Source organism: Sinocyclocheilus grahami, unplaced genomic scaffold (assembly GCF_001515645.1).
Source record: "Sinocyclocheilus grahami isolate Dianchi unplaced genomic scaffold, SAMN03320097.WGS_v1.1 scaffold522.1, whole genome shotgun sequence".
Lineage (NCBI taxonomy): Eukaryota > Metazoa > Chordata > Actinopteri > Cypriniformes > Cyprinidae > Sinocyclocheilus > Sinocyclocheilus grahami.
This window is the reverse complement of record NW_015505701.1, coordinates 566,527-579,130: the sequence shown is the minus strand read 5'-3', so window position 1 is coordinate 579,130 and position 12,604 is coordinate 566,527. Positions and strand designations below refer to the sequence as shown.

Sequence of the window (12,604 nt, the reverse complement as noted above, 5' to 3'; positions counted from 1 at the left end):
AAAGGTTAGGTATGCTGATCATTCTAGTTTAATCGAGAGCTGTTTGATCTTGTCAAGTCAGAAAATTAAAGCTTCATATAGATGGATGGAGAGATGGATGTATGGGTGTTTCTTGCTTCTGATATGCTAAGCAATGGCTGTCACTCTCATTATTATCAAGCTATAATTCTGCAAAACCCACCGCTGAAAATGGAAGCGATCCTGAAGCATGTGCTACATAGATAAACACAGCATGTAATTACGGTGAATAGATGTCTGTGGGCTGATTGGCGCCTGCTGAAAGAGGTCAAAAAATGGAAAGGAACGAATCAGGATGTCCCCGTTTCCTCAGAGCAGAACATCCTACACAAGAAGTGCTTGTTTGTTACTGATACGACACACTTGCACAAAGAACAAGGACATAAAACAAAACTGCTATCATGATCAGTCCATCTTGATTAGATGACAAATGTTTATTTAAAATTTTTATAAAAGTCAACATCAAATAAACACAATAATAATAATAAAAACAAAATGAAAACAAATTCCAACCTATACATTTTCTTGTTTCACTTCAAAATAAACCTTGCTATTTAAATTAAAGATGACTTTGAATTCCGTTTTATCTTTACTTGAATATACCAAAACTTCCTCAGACAAACAATAAGAGATACTTTATCTATAAGAATGACAAATGTGGCATAGAAATGCTAATGTACAGCTAAATTACAACTTTTCAATAAATAAAAAAAAACTATAATTTTGCAACACAAGTGACACAAGTGCATCAGTCTCTCTGAACATTTCTATTGAAAACACCAATAATAACAGCAATTCCACAGGCAGAATTCTGCAATTTTCTGTTTATGTTTTCTTTTGTGAGGGGACTGAGAAGCTGTCATTTTCATGAAGTGCCATTGCGAGTCAAAATTCAAATACTCCAGTGCCCAGAGGACACTGAACTCTGGCTCTTCAATCCTTTAAAAGCATTCCCAATGTCATTCAGCAAGAGTAGTTCTGTCTTTTATTGCAGTAAAAATATTTGGTCTCACTTTATATTAAGTGCCCTTAACTATGTACTTGCATTCAAGTGAATCATTTGGTACGTTTTGGCCAGTCTTTTAATAGGCCGAGCATTACAAATGTACTTATTGTGTACGTACATGTTTTTACATTGTACTATAATTTGTTTAGATTGTATATATATATATATATATATATATATATTCACATTGTATTATAATTACACTGTTGACCCTTAATCTTACCCAAACCACCAAACTCGTCCCTAACCTTACCCGTATCCCACCTCAATAGCAGCAAAAGTGATTTGCAACACAATATGAACACAAAGTACATTGCACTTATTTTTTTGATGTAAGTACATAGTAGTTAAGGCCACTTAATATAACGTGGGTCCAAATATTTAAACACACGACATTTACACAAGAAGCAAAACTGCGGATAATAATATATTAAGAATTATTTGTATGTCTTTTCTTGTTTTAAGCATAAATCCAGCTGAATTTATTGAGGTCTATGCTTACTAAAATAATAATAAAAACGTAACTTTGAAAATATGTTTCAAAATAATGTAAGCTCACATACATTCTCAAGTCATATCAGTGCCCCAAAAAGATGTTTTATTTTTACAGAGTGAGTATCCTGATGGAGACCGCCTTGTTGATTAAACAAGACCAGCTAAAAATAACTTTTATTTAAGACTAAATCATATTATGCGACACTTTTGTTTGCAGAAGTTGTTAATCGATGGCTGAGTTTTGTGTAATGCATCCTCCACACCACTAGGTGTCAGCATAATATATATGATAAGTAGTGTAAATGAAATAAACAAAGATATATTTTCAAAAAAACTATTCTAAATTGCATAGAGAATAAAACAATCAAAATTAAATGACTACCCTGAGAACAGTACAACCTACGACATGGGACGTAACACTTTTTAAGTAAAAATATCTTGTTTTAAATACATTTTTGTTGTTATTACAGGAAAAAAAGATGCAACTGTGCATTTGGTATCTTGTTGCATTTTAGCACAAGACACCGAAAATTGACATTTAAGACTATAAATATAGCTACAAAAATCTCATTACATCTTTTTAATGGTGGCAGTGGCGATCATGCCACACACGTAATGACCTATGTGCAGGAGCACATCAAAGAAACCCGAAAATTGATTACAAATTCACAGTGACTTTCCAATCCAGCCCTCTTTAATTGCATCTTCTCCTGTACAATCGTGATCCTGGACTACAGCCAATTCCTCTCTCGCTTCTCCCATGTCATCCATCAGAACTGACTCTCCTTTGCACCCCAGCGCACACTGTTGTTCCAGAGACGACACCATGTGCTTTCTCTCTCATCACATACTCGGGCCCTTGATGTCTGTAAATTGGCCCTCACACCGACGGCGTCTCTGGGCGATGCAGACTGTCGTTGCCAGCTGTCGCTAACAGAAACTGCCGCCACCTCCAGTTCTTGAATATCTCACCTCGTTGTCCAGAGACTCCCGGAGCAGGCAGGACACTCAATAAACAAGATTTCTCATTGACTACGTCTCACAGAGACCATAAACTGGTGGAAAACAGCATCTGGATCTACAACTTTCGGATGACTACAGCTTGTACCTCTAGGAGAGTTATCGAAACCACAAATGGAAAAAAGCACCACATATCACACTAAATAATGTAAGAGACAACTTTTCGTATAGTGGATGAGTTCACACCGAATGCAAGCACATTTAGTGATGCTTCATCCACACCACTAGGTGTCAGTATATATAAAAAAAATATTAGTGCAAGACACCACTTTGTAACTAAAACAAACAAAAATAGTGTAAATTAAATAAAGTTATTGCATAAAAACAAGTCTAAAGGCCCGTTCACACAAAGAACGATGACTATAAAGATATATTATAACTATATAACTGTATTAGCGTAGCGATAACATTCTGTTTATTATAAGCGTGCACTGCAGTTTTGTCGTTTGCTCCTTTAAATTGTCAATCTCCTTAAAGCAGGATGGATTCTGATTTGCTGTCAATGTTTTTATCATTCATCAGCTGGAAAATAAATTGTTCTAAAAAGTGATTCCAACGATATCGTTCCTATGTGTCATTATTGTTATAGTTGTGGTATGAACTCTGCTATTCTTTTTACATTTAGAACGATTTGAAAAACTATATTTTATCGTTATCATTATAGTTATCGTCCTTGGTGTGAACAGGGCTTAATTATCTTACAAAAATGTCACTTTTCAATTAAAAATATCTTGTTTTATTTAGACGTTTTAGTTACAGGAAAACAAGAAAAAATATGTGTTTGGTGCCTAGTTGCATTTAGGAATGATTGTACAATCATATTAGTGCTCAAAAATAGGACTGTATTATGCTGCTGTTTGAACGGCAATATAACATGCAAAAAATTGTAAAAAAAATTTAAAAGCCAACATATGCTAATTTGTTTTTTGGTCTCAAGCGCGTACAATGTTACTACTCAGATAGCTAGACTTTTGATTAGTTGCATACAATTTCAATTTTTCAATTTATTCTGGCCAAACACTCGGTCAAGAATGCCAAAAAAGTGACCAATCAGAATTTGTCACATTTTTATGTGTCATTAATATATGAAAAAAGTTAGTAACCAGGGTTGCCAGGACTGCGAAACAGAACCATCCTAATTCTTATTTAAAATTAGCCCAATCAGTTTTTTCCGTGGTTTTCCCCTCCATCAAAATCGTGAAATTGCTTTGACTTGCAGGCTAAAATAACAACCCACAGCAACAGTGTAAAAGTAGCCCAATTTTGCAGGAAAACCACAATTGGTAACACTGGTTGGTACCACAAAAATAAACAATCGTGGAATAAACAAATTGCACAACAGTGACCAGCAAGGATAGTGTTTTTCAGTCAGTTCTTGCCATCTTTGTGCAATGTGCATCAGACGGTTTGGGAACAGACTGTGGGCGATCTGTGGGCGAGCCGGCGGTCTGTCTGAGGCTGGTGCTATGTTACTACAAACTTGACATAAGGTGTAGGCGACAGTCAAATAGTTTCTATCTTATGTATGTTAGTCCAATGTGGTCTAAATAGCAGAACACTTCAAGTACCATCTAGTGGACCTTATTTTGACCTGGTCGACCATTTTGGTTAGGCTTAATAGAGCTGCTAGACCCCTTTGCACCTTGGTGTTTTGTGCAGTGAATTATTAGCTGCTGAGAGCATCAAACCACTGAAATTCAATTTTGCTCAATAAAGAGGTTTGGTACAGCATTGGGTCCTCGCTGTAAAATCTGTCCTGAAGCAAAACCAGTTGTTGTACACTGTCTCTGTTTTCCTATGTGACAGTTGTGCACATCATTAGTCAATTAACGGAGTTTTCACCGGTTCAAATATCAATACACATCTCTTGACAAGCATCATATTTATCAGAGAAATGTGAAAGGACATATTATACAATACAGAATAATTCTGGGTAACAATTTCTTTGTCATTCTTTTAATTTCGTTAGCACATAGTCAATAGTATTGATTCCTACATTAATTACTCTAGATACTCCAGAGTGTTTACCCCTTGTGCTGATATTGACTTCGCCACAGGCTACAAGACAAAATACATGCATTTACAATTTAAAAATGATTTTACAACTTAGAAATTCTACTTTAGTAATAATGCATATCATTGCTTAAAATGTAATGTTCTACTCAATCCTGGATTAATGCGTCCAAAGCTACACCTATTTTATTTTTAAATAAGAAAGGAAAACAACCTTGCATGCATACTTATGCTATTCTGTTATGAATATTCCCACATTTCATTTGACAATCTTGATGCGCATGTACTCTGTCTTGTAGCTGACTGGGAATTGGGAACCTGTCAGCCTGAACTAGCCATGATGAGCTGAGGGAAGCTTATGTAATTGAGAGCTCTGTTACAGTGGAGAATGTGCTTTGTATTCAGAAACGCAGCGCTAATAAGCTGGAGTCAATGAGCCTGACAGGATTCTTCAAAAAAAAAAAAGCTAGGGAAACAGTGGTAACTTTTATACTTTTTTCAATCACTGCAGCAAGTGTTTATAATTCCTTGCTGGAAAATCCAGCTAAAGCTGGTAGCTTTGATTTTTACACACTATCTGGTAACTAGCTGGTTATTAGCAGGTCCAAGCTGGTCAATTAGGCAGTCAACCAGTTACCAAAATCACCTGATCACCTGTTGTCGCTAAAGATCAACTTCGACCAGTTACCATCAATGAAAAGACTGTACCAGTTACCAGTTTACACAGAATTGTTAAGCTAGGTTTTCAGTCAAGAGGGCAAACATCATCAACTCGCTGAGAGAAAACCTGCATGTCATAGCATGAGGTGTTTTTAGGCTAAAATGAGCTGTTAGCATTTACCTGTGCACTTTCTGCTAGTGTCTTCTTTCTTGGAGGAACTCATGAGCTTGCAGTTGAAGTTCTCCTCCCAGAACTCAGCAAACCAGACGTTCCTTCTGTTGTTCTCCAGTGTGCGTGATGTAAAGTAGGTGTCGAAACCTGAAAATGACAACGTAAAACCATTAGCGATAGCATCAGATAATCGGTAATATTACCTGAAAAGCCATGTGCTATTATTTTGAGTATACCTGAACATACCAAAATTGCTTCACTAGTACATCTCCCAAAAAAAAAAAAGATGTGTAATGATAACGTATGAACAGTGCCAAGTTTGTTGGCGTTTCCAACATACTCACATGGCAATTAGTATCTATTTTACGTTTTAATGAACTGGTGGCTAATTTCTATGAATTTGTATCTCATTTGTACATTTTCACACAAAAACTTTATAGTTTGAAGAATGTTGGTAACCAAACAGTTGCCAGTAGCCATTGACTTCCGTAGTATGAAAAAAAAAGTCAATGACTACCTGCAACAGCTCAACTACCAACATAACAACATTGATGTTTCTGTGCATTATTAAACACCAGATCACTTTGAATGAACATTCTATTGAATCACTGGGAGAACATTTGTTCGTAATTTTGAGAGAACTTGAGAGCTGAACACTGCTTCTCAGCCTTATTCACATTTCTAAAAATCATACATTTCTGTCTGAATCACATTGCACAAATTTATATGAAATGACTTTGTAAAATAGTTACATTTTCTCATGAGATTGAGTTGTGATTTCAGTCATCATCATCCTGCTGAACTGAATTACTGACCAAGAATGTGATGCTAGTATACTGGTGTAACTAGTTGGATAATCTCAAGCAGTTTCTCTGAGCAATTAAATCACAGGTACAGCATATTAATTGTTTTATTATTTTTTAGAGAAGTTACCATTGTTGAATAATCAGCCTTGGCGTGAAAAGGCTACAACACATTTGTGTGGCAAAAGTTCTGCATCCCCAAAACTCTCTCTCTCTCTCTCTCTCTCTCTCTCTCTCTCGCTCTCCCTCGCTCGCTCGCTCGCGCACGCACGCAGACACACACACTGCTCGCTCTCGCTCTCTCTCGCTCGCGTGTGCACACACACACATACAAAGACGATGCGCAAAACTCCGCATTTTTCATGAAACGGTCGTCCATAAAACGCATTGCTGTTATGTTGCAAGTAATCTTAAAGATTCCTAAATGCATCTACTTTCGGAAGGCCAAATAAAGTGCTTTTGCTTTCACCTAGAAACACACAGCGTCTCCCTGACATGGCTGTCAGGGTTTTGCCCTGACACTCTGGTTGCCACTTGCCCTATTGTCTTTGCTGGTTTGTGGTCATTCTTTCCCTCACTGTCTCTGTCTCTGTCTCTGTCTCTGTCTCTGTCTCTGTCTCTGTCTCTGTCTCTGTCTCTGTCTCTGTCTCTGTCTCTGTCTCTGTCTCTGTCTCTGTCTCTGTCTCTGTCTCTGTCTCTGTCTCTGTCTCTGTCTCTGTCTCTGTCTCTGTCTCTGTCTCTGTCTCTGTCTGTGGATATGGCTGATTATGTGTTCCTGTCTTGTCGGTTTGTTCTTCTGCTCTAGTCTTGCCCTAGTCTTGTCTCTTGTAATTCTATGTTTTTGTCTTGCTCCTTGTTTTTGGATGCGGTCTGTTTTTGACCTTTTTGCCTTTAATTTAGTATTCATTTAGTTCTCTTAGTCCTGATCTTTTGTTCATTTTTTGGTTATTTGTGTTGGTTACTTTCATAATAATAATATTTAGTCCTTTTTGTTTATTCTCTTGCCTGTCTTGGAGTAATTTGTGTTTCTGTGGAGCTATGCTTTGTCTTGTTGTGGTGTTCCTGTCCACTGGTTCCCTTGCCTGTTGTCTGGGGGTGCTTCAGAGTTTATGGTCAACAAGTATCTGAGCTCAGCTCTCTGGTGCCTTGCTCTGGTCTCTCTCCCGGCCTGGTCTTGCCACCTCTGCTATAGTATTCTGCCAGTTGATGTCTGAGGCTGTTCCAGTGGCCTTCCCTAGCTATCTGTTTATTGCGTTCCTGTTGTGGTATCACCTGTGCACCTCACAACCCTTTTGTATTGATCTGTTTTGTCAATAAACCCTTGTTACACTCACTGCAATTGGGTCCTCCTTCCAGATCCCTGACAATGGCTGCTTCAACACTAACTGTGGTTACTGAAACCACGCCTTCTTTCTTTGCGTGCACATTTGGGCCGCATTATGCAAATATTTCCACATAGTGAGGTAGATATGTGGGGGCGTGTTAGAACGAGCCGTTTTAGGGGGCGTGGCAGAGTCTTAACTTTGATAAAGAATACCTCTTTGGTTTTGAGACTTTAGTCTTTGCAACTTCAGGGATCTTATCTATGCACAATCAGCTTGTAACACTCCAAAGAGAAAGGAAAACTTGAAATCGCATCATATGACCCCTTTAACATCCTTATTTGTCATTCTTCACGTCAGGAAGCTTAGCATGTAATCAGACCGTTCGCCATCAGCAGACAAACAATAACATTTATCAATCCGGATCCTGAAGAGTCTTTTGAGTCTGTTCTTGTTGTCTGCCATCAAGGCTAATAACGTGCCTCATCTAAATAGGTTTGTGGCGTAATGAAGCTTTCATCCACAGTGTAGCTACAAAGACAAAGGTCAGCAGAACATTTCATTTTGCCACAGGCATCGGCTAACCTTACATAGTCATAAATCATTTAAACTTTGTTTGCTTCCACTCGGTAGACTGCAAAGGAAGTGAGTCCGGGTCTGTTTTTCCCACTAGAAAATAAGTGTTAAGAAAGAGATAATGTGTTATCATTAAGCTGCTACAGCAGAGCTACCCTAAGCCAGTCAACAAATGCAGCTGAAGTCTTTAATGCACTCCTGGGCATCGCATACTCTTGAGTCGGAGCAAGTATTTAGCCTATCTGTGGCTCCCAAGCTGCATGCCCCGCGTTGGCATCTTGAGTGCTGGAGTCTGATGGTGAAGTCTGTCACTTCTTCTGTGATCGGTTGAAATCAAGATTTCTCCCCGAATACTCAAAGTACATCACCACACTTTTTTGAAGTGCCTATAGACAGGCAAAGGTAGCACCATATGTAATTTCTGACAGGAATGAAAACTAAGCTGTGAAAGATAGAAGTACAGAGCGTTCAATGGATTGTACTGCAGTTTAACAACATATTGATTGTTTAGCTGATTAAACATATTTCCAAAAATAACTTTCAGTAGACTAGAACTCCACAAAGAAATTCTGAAAGTTGTTAGTTGTGAAAATAGCATGATTAGCAGAAATAGCACATCCTATTGTAAAATCTGTAAGTCTATCCCTCACAGCCTCGTTCTCATCCACATTAAATTCAATATGGTGTCTTACCTGATTAAAGTCTATTGAGACATTTTGGAGAGAAAGTAGAGGGAGTAAAGCAAATAATGGCAAGGAAGGGTGAAAATAAGCATTTGCAAGCCAGATTCAATCTCAAATTTCCCACATGTGCACCATGAGAAGGTGCATTTTTTGCATAAATTCTTGTGTAAACAACTGACGTAAAACTGATTTTACAAACTATTTGTGAACCAGATGTGAACTGAATGCAATTATTCAATTGAATTGCAAATAAAAACAGTTCTACAAATGATTTACACAGACATCTGTTTAGCTCATCGAGCACTGAATTTGTGAAGAGAAAAGGGCAATGTGAATGTGAACTGGTTGTGAGTCAGATTCAAACCCACTTTTCCCACTTGAGTACCAAGTATGTGCACCAACTGCTAGGCTGTGGCTCTTAGTACACACAATGAGCCTTTTTCATGACGCATGTGTAAATCTAATGTAAATAAATTTTAATTTTAATAAAATTAAAAATTCAATTAAAATTAAAATAAAATTAGCAAGCCAGTTTAATGCAATATTAATACTTAATGCTAAAGAATTCAATAAAAAAGTTCACACTACAAATGAATTACACAGACATCCGAAGACAGAAGATTGAGAGGCGAGAGAGGGAATATAACTGTGAACTGTGTCAGATTCAAACCCACACTTCCCACATGAGCACCACAAGTAGGCAGTACTGCTAAGCTCCCACAACACAATGAGAGACAAATGTGTACATTTCTCTGACAATGGATGTAAGAATCATTTGTATCAACCACATGAGCAAAATGAGAGGAATGGATTTCTGTGTTCGTCAGTAGTTCGTAAAAACTTTATATAACAGAAAAAGCTTTTTTTACCTCGTTAACTATGTAAAAATTGTTAGATAAGAATTGAAACGTTTTATCAGACATTTGTTTTGCTTACAAAAGACATATGATGCTGAGAGAGTCAGGTGGAACATGATCAAGAAATGTTGCAAGTCAGATGTGAACCGGTGTTGCCCACATGAGCATCACAGCTCAACACGTCAGTGTATGTACAGTCATTTTAAAGCCATGGCTCTGAAAACACACAAATCCCATTCATGAAATACAAGCAGAAATATGTCTGTGTAAATCGTTCGTAAAATCATTCGTATGATAACTGTCCCATTTTGTACACTAAATGTTTTAATACATAATTCCCAATAAAATCCAAGCAGATCAAATTTCTCTGCATGTAGTTCATAAAACCATTCTTACATAAAACTGCATTGTAAACGTTTTTATGAACAAGTTACAATAAAATGTGTTCTGCTCATGTTTTATAAATAAACCCCAGTTTTCATAATCACTACAACATACTGACCCATGCTCAAAAACTCTGCAGTTTATGTTCTATGGCCTTAGCAGCCAAATTATTCCTCAGGCTGATTGATGCATGTTTTCCGTTTATTTGTCAGATGACCTTGACCACATGTGCTCTACCCATCACTCCACGGGCGTACTTGACTCAGAAACGTATCCCCAACAGGTTTGTGTGCTCGCTCATAAATTCTGCTAATTGCAGCTTATTTGTACACAAGCCTTGTACACAAGAAACTCCCAAAGGCCTGTCTGTGTCATTTGCTCCGTGTCTGGAGGACAAAGCTCAGAGCTTCACCTTTTGTTTAAAGTGTTCAACAGCTGCTCTGTTGCTGAGAAATGAACAGGCAGCCCGTGAACCTCCACCACGGCGGGATTCAGGAACCGTCCTTGCCATCCAATAGTCACTTTTTTTTATAAATATTAACAATATATCTAAAATAAGGGTTTTGACCGCACTTTACATTAGTCAAAAGCCATAGGGGGGATTAGATTGGACATGAAGCCATTAAATAAAGCACTAGTTATAAAGCATTCATAATTTATCTTCCTAAAGTATTATAATGGACAGAACCTACAGTATATATATACAGTATATATATATATATAAATATATACTGTACATATTGAAATATATACTGCATATATATATATACACACACACACACACACACACACACACACATTTTACATATAAAAATATATATACAGAGTGACAATAATTATGAAAGAGTGAATTAAAATATTATTTTAAATAAAGGCCATCAAATAATCCTGATTCATCAAAGAATACTGAACAAAAAAATGTGTCACAGTTCCTGAAGGCCTGACTGAATGAATGAATGAAGCAGCAAAACTGTTTTCAACATTGATATTAAGATTTTTAGCATCAAATCAGCATATTGAAGATTTCTGAAGGATCATGTGACTGAAGACTGGAGTAATGATGCTGAAAATTTATAAAACTTAAAAATATTAAAATGGAAAAAAACATTTAAATAAAACAGAATATTTCACAAAATTACTGTTGTTTTTTAATATTTTTAATGAAATAAATGCAGCTTTTGTAAGGATAAGATATTTTGCTTAAAAAAATCTTTTTAAAAAGCATTCAAAAATATTTTGGTAGATGGTAGGCTGGGCACTGGGTCCGGAGGGTCCACTCCACAAAGGCAGCGAAATTCACTCGAGGTCCATCTTCGGACAACATCGCTCTGCACGAGATGTTTAAACTGGCGTCGTAGAACGCACAGAGCGTGTCATCTGGGTAGCTGGTTAGAGCAGCGTGGACCAGGAACAGTCTAGTATGGCCCTCAAGCGATCTCTCCCCCTGCTTCAGCAGGAGCAGGAGGTACTCCAGACGGCTGAGGGGATCCATGGATAACACAACGGAAACAAAACACTGAGGGGAAAAAAAAAAACGGAAACAAAAACGGAGCGTAGACACACGGAGGTAGCGGTTTCGGTCGGGTCTTCTGTCACGCTTTGCTTATGAGAGGAACGAGGAGACGAGGTGACGTGGAGATTTCACAAAACGAGAGTCTTTAATAATCCAACAGGGAGACACAGAGCACAAGGAAGACGTTCAAGACCCGACAAGGAAACATGAGTCAGACTACACATTTATACTAAACTTAACGATGGACAGACAGGTGCGGGGAATCAACTAACAATGAGACAACGAGAACAGGAACATGACCAAATAAGGGAACACTGAAACAGAAACAGGCAAAACAGGTCCATAATCCTGATAGTACTATTAATAAAGTCAAGATTTTTAAAAAAATCTATTTTTGGGGATAAAATGAGTAAATATAGCCCTTGAATACTACAGCAACAAATAGGTCATTATTGTGCAATAAATCCCAAGAAGGTGATCAAAATGTGAAGTGTTTCTGGAAATATTGAAAATTTATGAGAAGAGGGAGGCTTTATATCAGTCGTGACACAAACAAGCACATCTATGTAGGAAACCCATATATATTCCTCCCTAGGGCATACATTTAAACCAAAAAGACTGAAGACCAGCATGCATTCCTTTAAAGAGCATGTAGGCAGTCGCATGTGTCTTTCCAGCTTTTCAACAGGCATCGCCACGGAAGACTAATTCAGGCAGGCCTACGCTGTTTCCTTCTGACTCTGCAACCCACGGCCAATCCATCGTCATGGGAACCGTGCAAGCAAATGAGAAGGTTCCCACACCCCTCCTGGACCACTTTATAAACAATTACACACGTTTTAAAACATCCTAACGCCTCAAGAAGAGACGTTCCACCAGAAATCCTAACTTGTGGCATCAAGCCATTGCGAGAAACCTCAGGTGACAATCGCTAGCGCTGACGACGCTTCAAATAAAGTGCCTGAGTCTCGAAATGCCACGCTAGATCTTAGCCTCCTCGCTGTGATTTTATGGACGGTCTGAGGTTAAACGTTGCTCAGAGCCTGTTGGGGAGAAAAGGCAAACCGAACTGATCTCCAAAT

At 37.9% G+C, this 12,604-nt stretch overlaps 1 protein-coding gene across 2 annotated transcripts in view; it reads right to left on the bottom strand.

Moving 5' to 3' along the window:
* Positions 1-12,604, bottom strand: part of LOC107555009 (metabotropic glutamate receptor 7-like) — a 256,667-nt gene that overhangs the window by 101,276 nt on the left and 142,787 nt on the right. For both annotated transcript variants that reach the window (XM_016237693.1, XM_016237695.1), the window contains exon 5: positions 5,394-5,531. In XM_016237693.1, the coding sequence (XP_016093179.1) occupies positions 5,394-5,531 (138 nt within the window). The remainder of the gene's footprint in view (positions 1-5,393; positions 5,532-12,604) is intronic.